General features: G+C 48.4%; 1 protein-coding gene, 1 long non-coding RNA gene and 1 other non-coding gene across 3 annotated transcripts; 2 read left to right on the top strand and 1 right to left on the bottom strand.

Moving 5' to 3' along the window:
* Window positions 1-1842: 1842 nt before the first annotated feature.
* LOC123077103 (CASP-like protein 4D1) lies at window positions 1843-2597 on the bottom strand. Its single transcript, XM_044499316.1, has 3 exons — window positions 2446-2597; window positions 2203-2338; window positions 1843-2091 (listed from the first exon to the last, which is right to left on the bottom strand). Exons 1-3 carry the CDS (start codon window positions 2595-2597, stop codon window positions 1843-1845), a joined length of 537 nt encoding a protein of 178 aa, XP_044355251.1.
* A 3279-nt stretch (window positions 2598-5876) lies between these two features.
* LOC123106741 (uncharacterized) lies at window positions 5877-8674 on the top strand. Its single transcript, XR_006451457.1, has 2 exons — window positions 5877-7409; window positions 7497-8674. It is a non-coding gene; the product is annotated as an uncharacterized lncRNA (long non-coding RNA).
* Window positions 8675-10608: 1934 nt separating this feature from the next.
* On the top strand, window positions 10609-10727 carry LOC123154133 (5S ribosomal RNA). The gene has a single exon (XR_006476693.1). It is a non-coding gene; the product is annotated as a 5S ribosomal RNA (ribosomal RNA).
* The last annotated feature ends 9732 nt before the right edge of the window (window positions 10728-20459 follow it).

Raw genomic sequence — 20459 nt, 5'->3', positions numbered from 1 at the left:
GGAGAGTCGCGCCGCCTGGACCCGATCGGCGCCGACGAACCTCGTCTTCAAGCTGGCCCACACCTCAGCCGCCGTCTTCTTCGTCGATACCTGCATCAACAGGTCTTCGGAGAGCGCACCGAACAGCACCGTCCTCGCCGTCTTGTTCTTCCCTGCGTCGACCGCCGCGCCGCTCGCCGGCGACACCGCTTCCCAGAGGTTCTGGGCATCGAGGATGGCTTCGGCCTTGATCGCCCACACCGTGTAGTTGTCCAGTGTGAGCATCGGCATCGGCATCGACACCGTGCTACCCCCTGCGCCGTGCGGGACGATCGCCATGGCCACGAGCACAGGAACAAACGAGGCTCCGTATACCAATTGTTGAGGTCTAACCCTAGCTTGCTTGAATTAGTTTTCGGGGACGGAGATAGACGAAGCAAGGAAACGCGAAGATGTATTTCTGGCAACGAACCACGGCCCCTAACGCCCTCTTTTCTCTTTATATATATAGCTGGACAAAATCGTATCTGGACTCCTAACCACCTACGTATAACAACTTGGACACACTAACAACCCAAATCACAGCCGGCACTTTAGCACACGGGATGCAGCGCCCAAGCTTCAGTTTGCTACGCACGCACGTACGAGCGCCCAACGACCCGCTCGCCTACGCCTTTCTCTACTACGCGTTCCGACTCGTCCAACTGCGACCGCTGCTAACTGACTACGACTCAACCATGAGCACAGGCTCGACACGCACCCAACGCACGCACATACGCACGCTCGCCATGGCGTCCGGCACTACCAACACGCACATACACACTGGTCACCACCACCGTCGTGTCTTATTCCTCACAGTCGGTGCATTAATTAGTTACTGCTCTGAAGACGCATTCGTGGAAGATGGTGGCAACGACACATGAGAGTGTGTCGGACTGGTATGTACCCCAAACCCACTATGTGGCTTGATTGGGGTCTCCGGCTTTAGATGTTAGGCTTGGTGCGATGTCGGTGTGGATAGGAGTAGCGACAGTTGTTGCTAAGATGGTGGCTTCAGACTACTTAATGTATTACTTTGTAAGGTCTGCAAATAATTAATAAAATGGTTGCATGCATCATTCAGATGCAGAGGCCGGGGGCAATTCTCATTTTCAAAAAAAAACATGCTAACAAGGCAAAGAGATCTCATGGCGACCAGACTCCACGTGCACGGGCACGGTTAGTTCAGTGATTCATGATATGATCAAGCTGACTGTTGATCAACAAGAAAAGCAGAGAGAATAATCATTGGTCTCTGCAAAGTTGCAAGCTAATAAAGAATCAATAAATAGCAAGACCCGTTTCTAGTGTCTCATAATTCCTTAATGTGGAAATTCAACCATTGGAAGAAAAGATTTTGCATTTCAAACCAAGGTTTTGGTTACATAATGAGGCAATTTTACCCAGGAGGACGGGTAAACGTGGTTACCACGGTTACCGGGAATACCGAGAATATTTCGAACAAATTTTATAGTTGAATTTTGAATTCAATTGAATGAATGAACGAACATTCGAACCAGAGACCTGTCAAAACAGGAACTAGGTTGCTACGTCAGAATCAACTCTCATGGCATTAATTAGATCGTACGCACTTTACTACAAATGGAGCGTTTAAATTCAAAAATTTCAAAAAAATGATATTTTTTGCTCGGTATGAGGATTTATCGATGGCGCGGAAATATGCGGTAACCATGGAAAATCTTGAAATTTCGACCGGTAACCAAAACCTTGTTTCAAACATACCGCCATGCTGGCAGTGCCTGAATATGGCAATTGTAGAAAGGATGAACTGAAGTCGCCTTGTTTTTGTGTGAAACTGACCGATCAGGCTCCACCTTCAGCATCGTTCATTGCCCTGGCGCGGAGCCTGGCGGAGACGGCGGTGGCGCAGATGGAGAGGACCATGCCTACGAGGAGGAACACGACGGGGACGATCGCCCTGTTGTAGTAATTGATGAGAGCCTGCTCCTCTTGCTGCCTGCCTTCCCATTTGCTCGCCCGGACGTAGCGCAGAACGTCGTTGGTCGCACCGAACCCGGCGCCAACGCCGCTTGCCAGGACGATGCTGATCACCTGCGCGTCGTAGCGGCTATCATCATAAGCTTGGTGTGCTTAACCAAAGGGAATCGGGAGCTTTGCACGAGAAATTAAGGTAGCTAGCTAGCCAGAGCAGCAGCAACTTACGATGTCCGCGTGCATGCTGATGTCGAGGATCATGGCGCTGGGTATCGCCCTTTTGCTCTTGCACAGGAGGTACATGGCGACGGGTATCTGCAGCACGCTCCCCGCCGTCCCCACGACGGCCGACGCGACCACATACCTGTACGTGCGCCATGCCATGCCATTGCCACATCAGAAATCTTCCCGTCTCAGAGGTTAGCTACTAGTAGAATATACTGTGTGTATCAGTCGGAAACAGATTCATACGTGTAGCTCTGCAGCTTGTAGGTGCCCTGCGTATAGTCCCAGTGGATGTAGTTGGCGAGAACGAAGCGCACGGACATGAGCAGGACGGCCACCATGAGCAGGCGCGCCACGAGGCCGGCGGCGATCCACCCCGTCCGCCGTGACACAGCCATCTCTACTCTATCCTAACTGCTGTCGATCTAGCTCCTAGCTCGTGCTCTCGGTCAGCGTATACCTACGGTACTTGTAGCTTGGTTTGAGCCCGCCTTTTTAACCGGAAGACAGGCGCGCCAACATAGAGACGGCCGCCGTCGGGGCGTGGTTTGTAGCTTGTCTTTATTTTAGCTCCGGGCATGCAACAACGCTGCCTATCCGCGCCACTTGTCATCGCAACGTCCGCCGACGCAAGCGCGAACCAATTTCACGGTCGAGGTCATCCCCGGTCGGCAGCTGGCGCAGACACCGCAAGGTCTGGCTCTCCACGTAGCTGCCAAAGAAAGGTACATGTATGTTGCTAGGAAGCTCTACAACGCGACCGGTGCTACACGTCCGGCGTTTTCTCCATCCAACACTGCTCAACTAGACTACTACCGGCCCACAGATCAAATCGCCACATCAACAAAAATAATTCGAGGCGCATAGTCGATATCGAGGACCAAACATGAGGCATGGTACCGATATATTTAGTGATAAGGTTTATTAACACGAACTCAAATGTTTAGGTTCCTTGTGGTGGAACCAGCTCATCAGAATTCAAGTCTTAGACGCATGTGGTGACCTCGTCAATCATAGTATTTCGAAGGTGCTTATAGGGATATGTATGTGTGTGTGCGCGTGCATGAGTGTATGTACGTCTATGTGGGCATCTGTGATTCTACTGTATGAAAAATAAATAATAAGGTTCATCAGCATGCTTAAATTCCTGAGTCATGACTACATGCGATCATTCTCATGTATTAAATTGACATAGTATCAGCGACCACAATCCCGTCGAGGCCATGACACAACATCTGCAACCATATGTCATGGTCGGTTCGGCCGTCCCGGTGTTGAACTATCTCGTCATGATCTCTATCTAGCCTGCCAGCTTATGTGTAATCTATTTGGCTACCTCATGGTCCCTTCGTATAATTGCCCTGTGTTGCACTGCGTCCATACTCAAACACTTTACACTTCGCAAATTATAAGTTCAACTATAGCCTGACACACACCTTAGCAGAACATATCTGCGCCATCTTGAAGCCATCATGCGTGACCTCCACGTATCTTGGACCTGAGCCGTTAATCATGAGCTTCGATGTTACTTCCTTGACTTTACATGACTCCACGTGCATCTGCAGTTCATCTGTTTTCGTCATAGTTAGTGTCCTTAGAAAATTCAGTTCGTCTCTACTCTTGTTTTGTGTTCCCAAACTCCTGAAGTATCCACCGTCCAATACAATCACATGTCGATCATAGAGTCACCATATTCGGCAACACCCGTATGTATAATCACCCTGATAGCTTCTTCCTTGATATGCATGAAAGTGAACAACTGACATATTCGATGCCGCATATAAGATTTGTTTTTTACTCACCATCAACGCTATTGTTGAATGTATGTCTAAACTCCAAACAATTTTCAGTTGTTGTTTAGTCGACTTGAGTCAAATTCGCAGTTTGTCTAATCCTTTATTTAGATGGTCTTCTACATGCCCCACAACTATAACGCTCTGCCTCCTTCATTTGTCACCCGTACTATGCCATGTGGACTTAACTCCATAGAATATAGGGTATGTACTCTGCAAGCTTCGGCATTCAGGCTTTTCATCATTTTTGCAGATTCTTCATGATCACCTCCCATTCATTGCCAGTACCGGTGTCCATTGCCCATTATCAACTATGAGTTTTTTTTAAACTCATAAATAGATTTTCAAATGCGCAAAGATTTTTAAATTGCTAAACATTTTATGAACTTGTGCACATATTTTGAAATTTATCATTTTTTCCCATACTCGTTAACATTTATTAAATTCACGACCATTTTTCAAATACGTAATAATTATTTTTTATTTTGTATGATTGTTTAAAAACATGATTATTTTTAAAATGCCGCTCCCGATGGATCTTTCAGCATGGCCCGAGATAGCCTGCTGTACTAGGCTGGAGAATTCACATAACGGGCGGCCCGGCCAGAGATGACATAATTGGCGGGCACGAGCTTGGCCCGTACAAGAAGGGCCCAAATTATGCAGTTGTGCTTGGCCCGTAGGGAGCAACTCACCTTTGACCGACCGGTCAAAATCAGGTCTCAAATTAATCCCCAAGGTAGCTTCAAAAAATATTTTAATTCCCAAGGCAAGGCTGGCGCCGCACAACTGAGCGGCTGGCCTTCACCCTCCCGCCGGCTTTGAGCCTCTCGCCGTCTCCACCACATACTCTCCTTCTCCCTGCCCCCAGCCCCTCTGTTTTCTCTTCTTCTTCGTCACCATGCGCTAACGCCACACTCGCATACTCACCACAGCAAGGGAGAAAGAAGAGGACCGGCGCATCGGAAACATCTGGTGCTAGATGGCTCCTCGCCGGCCGGCGCTGCAAAAGGTTTAATATTGTGTATCTTTAAAATATTCACCATGTATTCGAAAATTTTAATCTTGTATTTGAAAAATGTTAAGAAAGCATTTCAAAAATGTAAAATATGTAAAGCAAAAATGTTGATCAAGTATTAAAAATGTTTAAGAATTTATTATCAAAATATCGTTGACATATACAAAAAATTTAGTATGAAAACCAAAAGAAACAAAGAACACCAAAAAAAAACAAAATAATCCAAACGACGTCCAGCGGCACACGACGTCGATGCGGCACACGACGTCCAGCGCCTTGGCTGTTCGAACGGAAACCACCCGACCAGGACGACAGTCGTGGCTGAGCGGGCCGTCTGGCCCGAGGCCGGCGCGGCCCGAGGCTTGCTGGCCGACCCGGCCCAAGTCTCAGCATGGTCGTGGGCTCGTGGCATCATCGCAGCCCCACCACGATGAGCACATATATACGGCGCATGACCTCACACAATCCGTTACTCGGGGCTCGCGAGAGATAGAAAGAAAAGCGAGAGGGACACGACAGGGCCTCCCCGGCACATGCTGTAGACAGAGACAGAGGTCCAAGGTCGTCAATGTCGGCGGCAGCAGCAGCAGCAGCAGGCGGCAGCGCGCTACGGCCAGCCCTCGCGCTGGCGCTGGCGGTGGCGCTGGCGCTCTGGCCGTCGCCGGCGCGGGCCGGGTTCAGCTGCCGCCCCGGCGCGCGGCCGGTGGTGTTCAACTTCGGCGACTCCAACTCCGACACGGGCGGCCCGGCTGCCAAGGGGTGGCACATCGCGCCGCCGGAGGGCCGCGCCTTCTTCCACCACCCCACCGGCCGCTTCTGCGACGGCCGGCTCGTCATCGACTTCCTCTGTGAGTTCCATTCCCGATCCCCCCGACCCAAACCAGAGTATTATTCTATCCCGAGATTCCGCTTTTTCTGTCGCTTCCCTCGTCGAACAAACAAACCCGTGCTTGTCGACACTGTGCAACGGGTAGATTTGTGCGCGGCGTACGGTAAATAAAAAAGCACCGTGGTAAACTTCTCAAGTGGAAACACAGCGCTCGCCGACACTGACACTGACGGATTGACCGTCAGCTGAATCCCATTAGCGTGAAGCCAGAGCTTGAGTGAAATGTCGAACTCCAGTATGCTGCAATTTTTTCAAGTCAGATTCCGTATAGAACGGTGCACTTGGTCGTATTTCCAGTGAAATATCCTTCATTCCAGAGGGGAACTACGTAGCATTGTACAGTAGCAAAATATTTATTCCGTCTTGCGCACATGATGGTAGGCAGGCATGGCACGGTTCTCAACCTGAAATAACTTATCCACCGGAGCACTACTTACAGTAGCTAACCAACAGTTTTGTTATCTGCTGCATTAGTTGGTCCCTCCCTCCATCTCTTCATTCAATTTCAAACCCCTTGTACTTTTGAACCGGAGGATATCCATGATCAATTCAAAGCCCAGCCGTTCTCCTTAATCTTTGACACGGCCACACGGGAGGCCCGCTGCCCCCTCTGTCTCTGTCTGTCTCCTCCTTCAGTATTTTTTTTTTTTGCGAATATGTCTCCTCCTTGAGTTAATGGCGTGCGTCGGTGCATCGGTGCGTCCAAACTCTGTCTCGGACTTTTCATGTCAGCATTCAATGCTAGAGCACCAACTGGTGGCACTCATGCATTCAGTGAGGTCTACTCCAGTCTTCATTATTGATGGAGATAATATTATTGTTCACAACTTCAGATACTCACAACCTTTATGTGCCAACAAATCATGTGATGGATCAATCTGTCCTGTTATCTGAAATCCAACGGCTGAGGATGTGAGTCTGTTACCAAAGGCATACTTTTTTTTCTAACATAGGGAACTTTTGCACATACTAAGAATACTAGGCCCGTAAGGGTTCGATTTTTCTGGTTTTTTCAAAAAAAATTTACTCCTACTGACTGAGCGACACGTGTGCACGGTGGCTTTCCTAAAGTGGTTGATCACTTGGGTTGTGCCTGTTTCTTCTAGAGGTGCATGGGCTTCTCTTGTCTCATGTGTACCATGTGAAAAGATGGTTTGATAGCATGGGCTGATTTTGTCTCATGTGAGAAAAATATATTAGCTGCATGGGCTGTTGTATGGGCTGGTGTGCGTGTGCTGCTGCATGGCTCATGCATGCATGCATGTGTCCACGTTTGCATGTTTGTAGTTTCACGTTTGCACACATTTGTGTTCTAGGTCCTTCTTTGCTTGCCTATAAGTAGCTTCTTTTTGTGTTCTTCTCTCCTGTGTACTTCTTGTTTGCTTGGTCTCTGTTATGGTTCTTGTTGTTGCACATGGTTCTCAGCGCGTTCCTTCGACGTCCTTGGGCTCTTCTTCTTCCGTTGGTGCTTCTGATGGGAGGTTGGCTGTTGAGGGTGGTTCTAATCTTGGTGAGTATTGTTCTTTCATTTGTAGGGTTTGGTTTGCTGATTTTTTGTAGTGTTTTTGATTGTGTTCATGATGTTGTGTGTTTTTAGGTTCGAGGGTTGATGAGGCGTGGCGGCGACACGAGGAACGACCGCCGTGGGAAATGATTTAGCATGCTTCTTTTTGTTCTTGTTATTTGCCAGGATTCTTTTTTATATACCCCTAGGCTCTAGAATAGTAGATCCTGCTGTTCCTATTTATCTCTTAATCTGGTTTCAGTGTGTTGGTGTTGTTTTGTGATTTCTTGTTTTTATTGTTTGTTGTGGTTATTTGCAGGTCCTCTGATTTCTCCATCTTATTTGGATCCAGACAAAGCTCACTCTTGCCGGCAGGAAGGTGTCCTGTTTACTTCATGATGGTGGACGTGCTATGTATTGTTTATTTAACTTTCTGTTTGGTTTGTCATTTATTCCTTTTTTGTTCTTTTACACTTACGTCGATGGCATGTCTCTTGATTTGCCTCCGATTTTATGATATCCTTGACAAGAAGCTAAATGAAGAGGGCCTAAAGCTAAGGTATATTTTGGTTTCACTTTAGAAGCAAAATAATAATAGTTTTGTAGTCTCCCAAATACTTTGTCCATGAGAATCAGTGATCTTGATTTACATTGTTGTTCTAATGGACTAATTCTATGGGAGAGATAAACAATAAAGACAGGCATCCTGTAGTGCTTCTGCCAAAATGCCATGAAGGTTTTACTTCATCTTTTGGGAGCATAATGAAACAAAAGGTATAACCAGTTGCACTAGCAAGTAGTAATCTGAAAAGATATCTAGATGCTCTCATGGCAAGTCAAACGTACGCTGCCCTGTTATCCTTTTTCAATAATAAAAAATGCATGCAGACGTATTTTGGAAAGCCCATTTTGATCAGGTTTGCTTCTTGTGTTTTTGACTGGTTTACTTGTTTGCATAGAGAGGGACAAGGAATTAAGAGAAAGAGAAGGCTCGGCACCACTATTTGCATGTCAAATCTGAAGTGGGGAGCTGCATCAAGTATCTGGAGAAGAAAGAGGAGCATACCTACAGTAATACAATGCCCAGTCTTCTATATTAGGCAGCAAATGGTTCTGATGCAGAAATACCCACATTTGAACCCTGAGGCTGAGATGATCACTTTGTCATTAGTTAGGATCCAAACCAATTGTTTATACTGTTCATGTTTATCTTTTATATACACAGTTACTTTCTACTAATTTTACTTCAAATTAATTGCAGCTTATTCAAATTAGATGGGCCAATAAATATTAAAAACTAAGTTCAGAACTCTCATTCCAAATGGTGAGTGAGTGAAGGACCAGAAGCTTTCCCAGTCACTAAATGTTCTTCTGTTAACATCTACCAGTATATTGTGCTAAAGGCCAACAAAAGAAACTAAACACACAGTGGTTGTGCGTCACTAGATGGATAGATAGCTGTGGTTTTTTTTTCTTTTTTGCATAATGTTGACAAATAGAATCTCTGTTGGCTGGAATATGTAACGTAATGTGAAAGCTAACAGCGGATGCGATTCCATCGACTCAAATAAATTTTCCAATAAGCATCATGTCTATCAACTCAAATAAATTTTCCATTAAGCATCATGTCTTCTCTGTAGCAATCTGAATTTGTCTTCTTGTGCTTATTTGATTGTAAACACAGTAAATTTGCCATGCTATTTGAAGAAATAAGACTGCCATGGGATGTTAAACAAATTTGACATGGTCTACATGCTAGGGTCATGGCAAGGTCACTACCTAATATGTCATGTTTGAGTAAGCGACTTTTATGAATTTTGCCATGATAATGTGTCAAACATGTGTCATGTGACTTTACAAAAATGTCATGTCCGCAAATGAAAATTTCTCTAAAAAATGTCATTGTTTGAGCAGACAAAAAATTCGGAATTTTTCCATATAATTTTCCAAAAAAATTACCATGTTATTCAGAACATTTCTCTTAATTATTAAATGGCCTACTACTAACATTTTCAGAATTTTTCCATGTGTTATAGACAACATGGCAAACTTGTATAAGAAATCAGAGATACACATGGCAAACTTTAACCAATCATGTCTATCAAAATTTACCATGTACCGGTCAAGCTCCAGATCGGGCATGTATAAATGGAAACACACAGAGTTTACTAGGATTCGCAACGAGGGATGAGTAGACACTGGAGCACATACATAACAAAACGATTGCTACAAAAAAAATTACAATCTGTAGGACGCTGGATGGCAGTTGAAAATGAAAGGAAGCACATTAAGACGTGACGAGGAGGCAAACCTTGTAGTGTGTAGGAGCATCTGGATGTTCCAAGGCCCTTGTGCTTGGGGTGCATCTCAGCTGTAGGTCCAACTGCCCTCCGCGGGCCGCCACCTGAGGACATGGTGCTATTCCCAGTGAGGAGCAGCGGGAGCTCCCGCCACGGCGCCAGCTGACCGACCGGCTGTGCTCGCTCCGGGTGAACTTCCCGAGCACACAGGACAAGTCAAATCCGAGCGAGCTTACACACTTTGTGGTTCTTGTACGGAATAATCAACGAGCACGACAGGGACATTCCTAGAAGCCAACTGATAAGCCAAATTCAGCTGTTTTTACAGGAAACAGGCAACGACGACGGAGATGTTCCAAGGGACTCACCAATGTCCATGAGGTATGGACTGCGTCGAGTGGCTACGGCGGCGAGGAGAACCTCCTTCCGCAGACGCGCGCTGTCGGCCGCTCATACCGAGCGGCTTACACGTGCCTAGCCCTGCCGCTGCGCTTAGAACCGATACCAACTATGGCTACCACTGGTCCTCCGTGCCCGCCGTTGTGCGTGCTTGGGCGAGAGTAGTACTAGGATGGGTGACCTCCTGGGAAGTCCTCGTGTTGCATTCCCTTTTTATTTTATTTTGCCTTGCTTGCAAAACAAAACACACGTGTGCGGCATATATTTACCGTGTTTTATTATTTTGCACGATTGCGGTAAGTTATAGCTGGGTGCTCACTATTCACGCGTCTAATGGCGGCATTGTGGCGCGGCAAGCGTGCACTGGTGCGGTTGAGAGGGAGGGGTGGAAACCGTGGTAAACTCGTCTCCGTAGTTGAGAGGGAGCGGCCAAAGCAATGTACAATCGTCTTCGTAGTGGAGCTGGGAGGGGCAAGGATAAGGGATGGAGACGGGGGTAACATGTTTGATGCAATCATACCAGCATTAAAGCACCGGATCCCATTAGAACTCCGAAGTTAAGCGTGCTTGGGCGAGAGTAGTACTAGGATGGGTGACCTCCTGGAAAGTCCTCGTGTTGCATTTCCTTTTTAATTTTTTTGCGCCGCTTGCAAAACAAAACGCACGTGTGCGGCATATATTTACCGTGTTTAATTATTTTGCACGATTGCGGTAAGTTATAGCTGGGTGCTCACTATTCACGCGTCTAGCGGCGGCGTTGTGGCGCGGATGTCTCTCGAGATCGTTTGTGGATCCATCCAGTCTATGGTCTCACCGCCTTTTCTCCTGTATAAATAAGGAGTCTCCCGTCGCCAACAGAAGACGAGCTCTGGTCCATGGCAAGGAGGCGAGAAAGATGCAAGAAGAGGGGTGTGCGTACAGAGCACGGGACGGTCGCAAGGTGCCGGCGCTACTGGCTGACAAAGCCGCGCGTTGTGGTGCACATGAGGAGGATTGAAGGAACACCCAATCAATCGGAGGGCGGGTGGGCTGAGTAGTCGGACGGCGCTGCCACGGGGGCAAGCGGTGAGCACGTGAGATGCATCTGCCACTGCTGGCGAACGCCCCCGGCGCTGGAGATAGCCATTCTTTTCTTTTCCGCAGGTACGTGAAACCCAGCTGCATACACAACCTATCCCTCCAACCTCGCCGCCCCATCTCTGTTGTGCTTCTTCGGTGGAACTCAGACCGTGGCGCGCCATTCCTATCGCCGTAGTCACACAGATGGCACGAGCGGGATCCGTCACCCCCACAGCGGGGCCTCTCCTCGGCGGGCGCCCCTCCCTCATCGCCGCCAACAACAGCGGAAGGGGCCGTGTCTGCACCGAGTGCCACGACCATTTCCGACGTGGCGGAGCACAGCCACACGGCCGGGGCGCTCGGACTCCGCCAGCTCAACCTGGGTCGGCGGCTCCAGCGCAACGTCCCCCCGTGGAGTCGTCATCGTCTGTGCGCTCGACCACGGCAAGGAGGGCGTCAACCCCGTGGACCACGCGGGAGTAGGATCCGCGATCAGGCCCGTCCTCGTCGGGCGCCCGTTCGTGGCACACGCCGACGTCGCGGCTAGCCACAGCGGACGCCCTCGTCTCTCCAAGGAGTGCCACAACGTCGCCGACGCGGCAGGGCACGGCCTGGACGCTTGGGCTTGGGCTACCCCCGCTCCTCGGCGGCTCCACCTCTGTCGCGACGGGCGGGCGACTCGACCTGGTGCTGAAGGTGGCGAGGGCCACGGCGAGGAGGACGTCAACGCCGAGGGCCTCGCGGGAGGGGAGCAGGATCCACGCTCGGCCGATCGTCCTAGTCCCCATTGAGTTCCCGTCGTCCATGGCGCACTCCCTACTCACGGGTCACGGCCAACCACAACGGACACCGTCGTCTCTCCATGGAGTGCCACGCCGTTGCCGACGCGGTGGGGCACGGCTGCACGGCCGGGGCGCTCGGGCTCCGCCCCCTCCTCGGCCGTTCAATTTCGGGCACGACTGGTCTCCGAGGCAGAGTCGTCGTCGGCGCACTCGACCTGGTAGACGGGGACGGCGAGGGCGAGGAGGACATCACGGACGAGCTTTGGTCTACACTAGCAAGAGGCCCATGCGTTGCACGGAACATCAAGATGCATTTATACGAGCTGTTTATCTTGTGGGAGACGAAGATGAACGAGGGAAGGCCTTATCTGCAAATGTGGAGCGGGGTGCGGATATCTTTTTGCAAAATTGTCATAGTTTGTTTTCTATTCGTCAGATATAGATCGGACGGTCTATATTGCAGGATGGCAGGCACACCATCATCACCAACTCGGTTTTTTATATGAGTAGAGATATATACATATATAAACTAAAACACAAGTATCAACATCTACTCCCTCCGTTCCCAAATATAAGTCATTTTAGAGATTTTAACAAGTGACTACATACGAAACAAAATGAGTGAATCTATACTTTAAAATATGTCTACATACATTCATATGTTGTAGTTCATTTGAAATGTCTAAAAAGACTTATATTTAGGAACAGAGGAAGTAGGTTAAGTGCATGTTTGGATTCAATATTAAGATTGAGATAAATGCAGGTTATAAGCAGCAAGGTGTCTCTTCAGGAGAAATCCCTTCACATTAAGAACTTGATTCAAGGGTTCGCAAAAAAAACACTTGATTCAGGCAATTTGGCGTTTGATTCTGTATTATAAGCTAGCTGGTGCAAAAGATATGAACAATATGCTCCTTTTTTGATATTCTTTAAGATTTTCCCTGGAAGTATGATACTATATCTTTCGAAAGATGTTTTATTCGCAATTGCTGAATCTTTGCTGGGAAAGATACAATATCTGACACGAATTTGTGCATTGCCAATTATGCATATGTATGACTAGCTTCTCTATGAGGTATAAAGGGTATAGATGTTAGATGTTTGCCGTTAAAGGTTCAGCTTATAATTAAGTGTGACATAGATAAACTATGTTTAGCTTATTATATAAAAAACTATGGAAGGTTCACTAAGTGTCCTCCTGACCGAGTGCAATATACTCTGGACAGGGTAATTCTGGACAGAGCTGATCCATTCAGTAAATGCATATGTAGAAACATCTATGACTTGTGCCTCACTAGTGAATGAATTTGCTCTGGAAGCCGTGTGAGGCTAGAGATATACTCTACTAGTGTAAAAAACGCTCTTATATTATGGGATGGAGGGAATAGTTTACTGTCCTATGATTTCAGCAATGTACGACTGGAAGTAGGTTCCTGTGATTGACTGTACAGGGTGATTTCTCACGCGCTTCTGTATGAATGTGAATTCGAGCTGTGATTGTTTGTCGCAGTCTACAGTTTTGCTCCTCTATTTTTATAGCCAAGCGCGGTTTGCTCTTTTAAGCCATTTGTGTTTGCATCACCATTCAGATTTTCTGTGAACTCAATACCCTCCAATTTCTCATTCTTCTACTGTTCTGTTGTGCAATAATCTTTCAATCTATGTATTGCTTTATGAATTAGCAAAAGAAAAACTCTGGCTAGAGAAAGCTGCATGTATAATGATGTATATAATTAGCCATGGCAAAACATATATTTAGTTGCCACTGTATTGTTGCATGTGAACCACAACAAATTCACACCTCTTCTGCTGGTGTTCTATCACATATCAACAGTGAACACTAGGATCGATTGCGTTTATTATATGATATGTAATGTAAGCAGGCTTATAAAATTTGTGTGTTTCTGTTGATGTAGCTTACCTTGACAGGGGAGAAAAGAGCATGGCGGCCGTCTTTGTCAGGCTCATGATGCAGAAGCTCTTGATGAAAGCACAAAACGTCCCATGTCGAACCGCGGGCAGACATGGTGTGAGAATTGCGGTTAGCTGAAAAATGGGGATTAGACACATGGAGATGTAGCACCTGGGTGAGTAGGTACCTGCACGGCTTGTGAATGATCTGAAATCCGAACCGTGAACCTCTCATGGGGACTTGCCGCGCCTAGCTAGCTCTGACGGCCGCCACTCCCCAATGGTGAGCATGTCGGAGATCCCGCCACCACCACGCCCTACCCTGCCACTTCCTATTCTCCTCCAGCTTTGGCGGCCTCGCTTGCAGGCGAGGAGCACTTGATTGCTTCTTCTCCACTGCCTCTCGCGGCCTCGCTTCCTCCTATTCTTCCGAACTCATGACCCTGTCCGCCGACTTCTCCCTCTCTAAGGCCAACTCCACCGCGCGACCCTATCCTGTCCGTCCCCGTTCGTTTGGGGTAAAAGGGACAAACGAGACGGCCCAGCGCGCGGGCGCAAACGGACTTTTATCCGCTTTGTGTCCGCTTTCGACCCATCCGCGGCCCAAGTTTGCGCCGCTTTTGGGGTGAAACGGACACCACGCGGACGCGCGGGTCGTCTGCGCGTGTCCTCCCCTGGCCCGCCCGTCGGTGGCACAAGACGGGCCTTTTTCTATCCGCCCCCCTCCCTCCCTCCGGTCGCATCCACTTCACTCTTCCCCACTCTTCCCCTCTCTCCCCCTTGCCGCCGCCGGCCGCCCGCCCGCTGCCATTGCAGACGTGCAACTCGGACGCGCGCTTGCCCAGCCCCTTCCTCTCGTCGCCGCCGAGCTACCCAAGCACGGCCACCTTGTTTGCGCACCCGCCGGCAGGATTTGGGGCGGATCCGGTCGGACTTGAGCTCGCCCGGCTGTGGGAGGCCGGGCCGCGCCATGGACTGTCCGGGCACCTTGCCGGAAGGCCCTGGCAGGGCCGCAAGGCCACAATTTTTTTTGCGCCGCTTGCAAAACGAAATGCACGTGTGCGGCATATATTTACCGTGTTTTATTATTTTGCACGATTGCGGTAAGTTATAGCTGGGTGCTCACTATTCACGCGTCTAGCGGCAGCGTTGTGGCGCGGCAAGCGTGCACTGATGCGGTTGAGAGGGAGGGGTGGAAACCGTGGTAAATTCATCTCCGTAGTTGAAAGGGAGCGGCCAAAGCAAGCAGCTGCCTCGTGCCGCGAGACCCGCCATGGCCGCCACGAGCAGATCGGTGCTTCTGCCGCATCTGCTTTGCCTCTTTGTTACCGGAATGGATAAGAGTGGGTTGGGGACGAGTGGACGAGGGGAGCTGGATAGAAAACGGGCGTTCGCATGGTTGGTTGTAGGCTACGAACGTTTTTACGGGCTGATGTGTCAACAACCAGCAGCATGAAGATTTGCGTGTAATCAGACGGCCGTAACATTGTACGCTCTCGAGGTCTATAAATCTAACGTCAAATTGATAACTTTTTCGTTCTGTTGTTATTTAAATGACAGTTAGCAGGTAGACATGCTTGACTTAACAACATGCCTATACATTGTTTTCTTTGTTTCAGTTCTATAAAAAAACAAAAGCTTCGAACTTTCTGCTCTATTAGCTACCAATACTAGTATTGTACCGTAGGCTTCCTTTGCATGTATAAGCTACTAAATGTGTTCCTTTTTAGTATGAATAACTATGTAAGCCCCTCAATTCCTACAATGGACTATTAAGAGGGTGCTTGATACGTTTTAGTCCCATGACTAAAAGTAGTGGGACTAAAACTTGCCAGCCTCACCCATGCTTGGATCCAAATACTAAAGAGACTAAAATCAAGTTAACGAGCATTTATTATCTACCAAACCCTCCAATCCAGAACCCGCCTATGTTAAAGGAGAGGAATTAAATGAGGAGAGAGAGGACTAATCCACATTTTAGTAGGGGTACCCCTGACTAAAATGTTTTAGTCTCAAGACTAGTTTTAGCCCCTCTTTAGTCAAAGGTGCTTGGAACTTTAGCCTCTTAAAGAGACTATTTTTAGTCAGACTAAAATAAGTCCCTTGGATCCGAGCACCCTCTAAACCTTGGAAAAGAAAACCTCATCACTCTCTTTTTATGAACCTTTGCCATAAATAAAGTCTTGGGATAACTTACCAAATATTACGAAATTAGCTAAATAGCTTATAGCTCTATGTGGCGCAGCGTGCCGCCGCGCACTACCCGCTAGTGTCCAACTAGTCCTGAAGCCAACTGATCTTCTACCATTATTTTTGGCTATTATAAGAATGCCACTCTTCTAATTGCCTTTATTCTGGACTATGCGACTACGTTGAGGAACACAGAAGTACGCGATTATCGTCATGTAGAATTTATTGAAAAAAATCTACATGATGTCGGGGTTGCGGTGGTGGTTACGGTAGTCGACTCTAGGTGTGTTCGTGGCATTACCTCAGGTTGTTTGTTACGGTGAAGTCGGAGCTGCGGTGGAAGAGTCCGGGTGATGATGATGAGCGGTAGGTGGTCTGTTCGGTAGTCTTTCATGACGCCGGCCTTGTTGTCGTTCGTATCTTTACCTTAGAGTCAGAGCTGCACTATCACCAACACTGGTGGCTGGTTGCCTGGCATGGATCTTCATGTGCCTTCTTGCGGCCTCGGCGGTGTGGGCTTGGTCAGAGGGCGCATACAATGAAGTCGTAGTCGCTTGCTTGGGGAGAAGTGGTGAGGATGACAGAATGTGCTTCCTCGACAAGGTTCGCTTGGGAAGAAGTGGCGAGGATGACAGAATGTGCTTCCTCGACAAGGTTCTCTAGCGGTGGTGTGTGTGTGTCGTATCTTGTGGGTGACTGATCAACAGGTGGTGACGGTTTTCACCCGGTTTTTTGCTAATTAACCAGGCAACTATCTTTTTCTTAATTAATGGATTGAGTCATAAGATTCCCCGTTTTCAAATAAAAAAAGTGGCCCATGTGTGTAATTTTTTTTGATCTTATGTGTGCTTTTAAAATTTAAGAAGAAACCTTAGTTTGGGGCCCTATCTGAAGAGAAGTATACTGCTTAAATTTTTTGCTTTCCTAACTATTAATTTTTTTTCACTTGGGCTCAAATGTGTTATCTTTCTGATAAACACTAGTATAAAAACATCACATTGGTATTACTAGAGTTATCATGAAACATATTCTTATAATGTACTGTATAATTATTTTTATGTGATGCTACATGTCTGTACATAAATTGATGTTCAAAGTTTCACCTTGAATATTATACAAGTTAATGTCTAATAAGACGACAACTTTTATCGGAGTTAATACTTTGCTGCTGGTGTGTTTTGCGCATCTAATCTGACTCGCGTACATGTTCATGAGAAGCACTTTTAATCTCATTATTGAGTATGGTTGTTGGCCTTACTAATAGTGGGTCCGTTAATGACCAAAATATATATCCAGGTGAAAGCTTAAACATAAGCTATCTGAGCCCTTATCTGAAGGCATTGGGTTCTAATTACAGTAACGGAGTGAATTTTGCTATTAGCGGTTCAACAACACTACCACGGGACGCCCTTTTTGTATTGCATGGACAGGTGCAGGAATTCTTCTTCTTTAAAGCCAGATCGTTGGAACTCATCAATCAAGGTCTGTTTGCCGTCCAAATGAAGTAAGACGCGCGGAGAAAACATGAGGCCCTCTGGGGAAGTAGGCGGCTCGTCCCAGCGAGCCAAGAAGTAGGTTTATTCGGAGTTGTCATTGCTAAGTGTAGCTGGCATCAAGAGTTATGCTCGTAGCAGGCATGAATTGGTAAACTCAAGCACCTCTTTTTGAAATTTATGCATCCGATTAGTTGGTGTTCTAATTATTTGGGAAAATAAATTTGTTGCAGGCTGAAGAACTTGGCTATGGCATGCAGAGAGGCGGCGCGAGCGGCTCGGTGGCATGGGCGGCGGTGGTTCGGGTCAGCCGCGTCAATCTTGGGGAGCTCCATGCCTAGATCTGGCTCCCCTTGTGCAGCGACTCGCTCGCTCAGCCGGTGCTCCCAGTGGCCGTGTCCGGAGGATGATGGCGGGGCGGAGATGCTCGATGGTGAGGCATGCCGTGTAGAAGGTGAGATGCGGTGCTTGGTTTGTGAGGCTTCATCGTGTCAAGATCCGGTCTGTGGCAGCAGCTTGTTTGGGCGGCGGTTTTCCATGTGGCCACGGTCGGGGGGTCGGTGGTGGATGCTGCCGGTGGGGCTTGATGTGGCGGTGGTGGAGGTGTGTGGCCGCGGTGGGAGGTCGGGTGCTAGTGGTAGCCAAGGTTGCTCTAACTCCTTTTGTGCGGATGCTCGAGGTGGGCGGCTGTGTCTTCGTAGTTAGTTGCTGGACCTGGCCGGGACGCTCGCCGTGAATGGCATGAGGATGGGGTGGTCTTGTGTTGATGGAATCAAGCGCTGGCATCTGCGGAGACGACCAGGATGGAGATGCTTCAGGCGAAAGCCTTGTGCCAACCTTGTCGGCAACGATGACGGCGACGCCTTTGGGCGCCGCTTCCCTTCTTGAAGGGTCATTGGGGAGCTGCTGCCGCCTGCTCATTCGTGTGCTCTGGGCGAGAGCCTTAGATCCTTTATTGATTCGGACAACGATGGCATCTCGATGTCGTTCTCCCCCTTGGGGGCATCGTTTTTTGGAGCCACGAAATCCACTGTTGGTCGCTTGATATCTAGGTAGTAGAGGTTATTGGGTGGTTGGAATGCTCGGTGGTGGCGGTGGAAGTGATCTGTGGCGGCGACTGGTGCCTTGGTCATCCTGGTGTTGTTGGTTGACCTCTCTTGGGGGCTCGTGGCGACGGTGAGGTCTCGGTGTTCGGTGCCCTTCGACGGCGCGTGAGGTTTTGTTGCTTTGCATAGTGCTCTGGCTCCCTCTATTTGTGACTGTGGTCATGGTGTGGCCCAGAGGAGGTGCAGGGGTTGTCTCGGAGGAGCATTGCCCTTTGGCACGTTCAGTGTCTGTCTCTGTCGTGACGTGGCTAGGCAATGGGATGCCCTTCGATGGTAGCTGCGACTTCATAGCTCTTCAAGGTGTGAGTGATCGCAGGGCAGCGGGTGACTTCTTATCTACGTCTTCTCGGCAACGAATCTCCTTTCAACTGATCCAACAATGCTAGCTCCTGCTCTTCTCGGTTAGCTTAGTGGTGATGGGTGCTAAATTCTTGTTGTTGGCCACTTGTCGTAGCTTGTTTCCTGGTTTCTTCTCTGTTGTTCCTTATCCCTTCTTGTCTGTAGTGTTGGGTGCTACACGTGTGTAGCTATTGTGTTTGTATCTCGGTCTTAATTATGATAATGAAAATGGTTCAGACCGGCGTAAGCCCGCCGTAGCTCCGTCAAAAAAATCGGGGGAGCTGGTTGTGTATGTTTATTGTGTGTGTGTGTGTGTGTGTAGTAGGTGCGCTAGAATCGGGCCCAACTATTGACACACGTTCATCGATGGATCAAACCCCGTGAACTCTAAAATTGATTAAATCACCCCTTAAATTTGTCAAAACTGAACCAATTAGCCCATGGGCGGTTTTGGACAGGATTTGCGATTCGGGGGGAGGAGGAGCAGGGGGTAGAGTCGGTCGACAGAAAAAACTAAACAGACTGAGTCAATCGATTTAGCCCAAACAAAACAGGCCATTCTACCCTCTGTTTCTGTTGTTTCTGCCCAACTCTAAGGGCCTCTTTGATTCGTAGGATTTTGAAAACGTAGGAATAAGAAAAGTATATGGTTGGAGTGTGTTAGGGCATATTTCCCTCTAAGTAGTTTTGGTGATTGATGACAATGCTATTTCGGACTAATCGTTTGCGTTGAGTATTTCAAAGATTCATTCTTTGGCACGAGACGATACTTCCCCCTCGGAGCTTTATGTGAAGACGGTGTAGTCTCCTTCGTTTTCTGTTTGGTGGACTTGAGTCATAGGAGACACCGTACTATCAAGAGGGGGTCCGCATTGGAAAGGCTAGGGTGGAATCAATACATACACATCCCCTTTGCACCCTCAGCTCCTTTCCTCTCCTCGGAGGTTGCTGTTTTAACAAAAGTGGACACTGGGAGGAGAAAGCGGTAGTACCGCCGCCAGAGCGGTAGTACCGCCCATGGTCCTTAAGCGGCAGTACCGCTGTCCTACAGCGGTAGTACCGCTTCGGGGCAACAGCGGCAGTACCGTCCTGGTTCGGCAACGCTACCGCTTTGATTCGAGGATGCATTTTCTCGTGTCGGTTTGTGCGGCAGTAGTAGCGGCAGTAGCAGCGGTAGTACCGCCTATAAGCGGTAGTACCGCGGCTACCACCGCTACTAGTGCCGCCCATACCCCCTCTCTTTGTCTCTTTCTCCCTCTGCTTCTACTACGCCCAGTCTATGCGGTAGTACCGCTGGTGGTCGGGGTACTACCGCTGCGACTGACGGTAGTACCGCTCCGTGCGGGCTGAAGAAGGGGGTAACGGTTGGATTGGTTCCCCACTATATAAGGAGGTCTTCTTCTTCAAGTTGACCTACCTCTTTTCCTCCAAGCTCCATTGTTGCTCCAAAGCTCATTTTCGCCCGATCTCTCTCCCT

This window comes from Triticum aestivum, chromosome 1B, assembly GCF_018294505.1.
Source record: "Triticum aestivum cultivar Chinese Spring chromosome 1B, IWGSC CS RefSeq v2.1, whole genome shotgun sequence".
NCBI classification, from domain to species: Eukaryota; Viridiplantae; Streptophyta; class Magnoliopsida; order Poales; family Poaceae; genus Triticum; species Triticum aestivum.
This window is presented reverse-complemented; position numbering and strand designations above follow the sequence as displayed.

Excerpts from the sequence above, each read along its gene's own strand:
- LOC123077103 (XM_044499316.1), bottom strand. The coding sequence starts at position 2,597 with ATGGCTGTGTCACGGCGGACGGGGTGGATCGCCGCCGGCCTCGTGGCG. Across the intron at positions 2,339-2,445 it reads TACAAGCTGCAGAGCTACAC|GTATGTGGTCGCGTCGGCCG; the intron begins GTATGAATCTGT and ends GCGCACGTACAG. Across the intron at positions 2,092-2,202 it reads TCAGCATGCACGCGGACATC|GTGATCAGCATCGTCCTGGC; the intron begins GTAAGTTGCTGC and ends TACGACGCGCAG.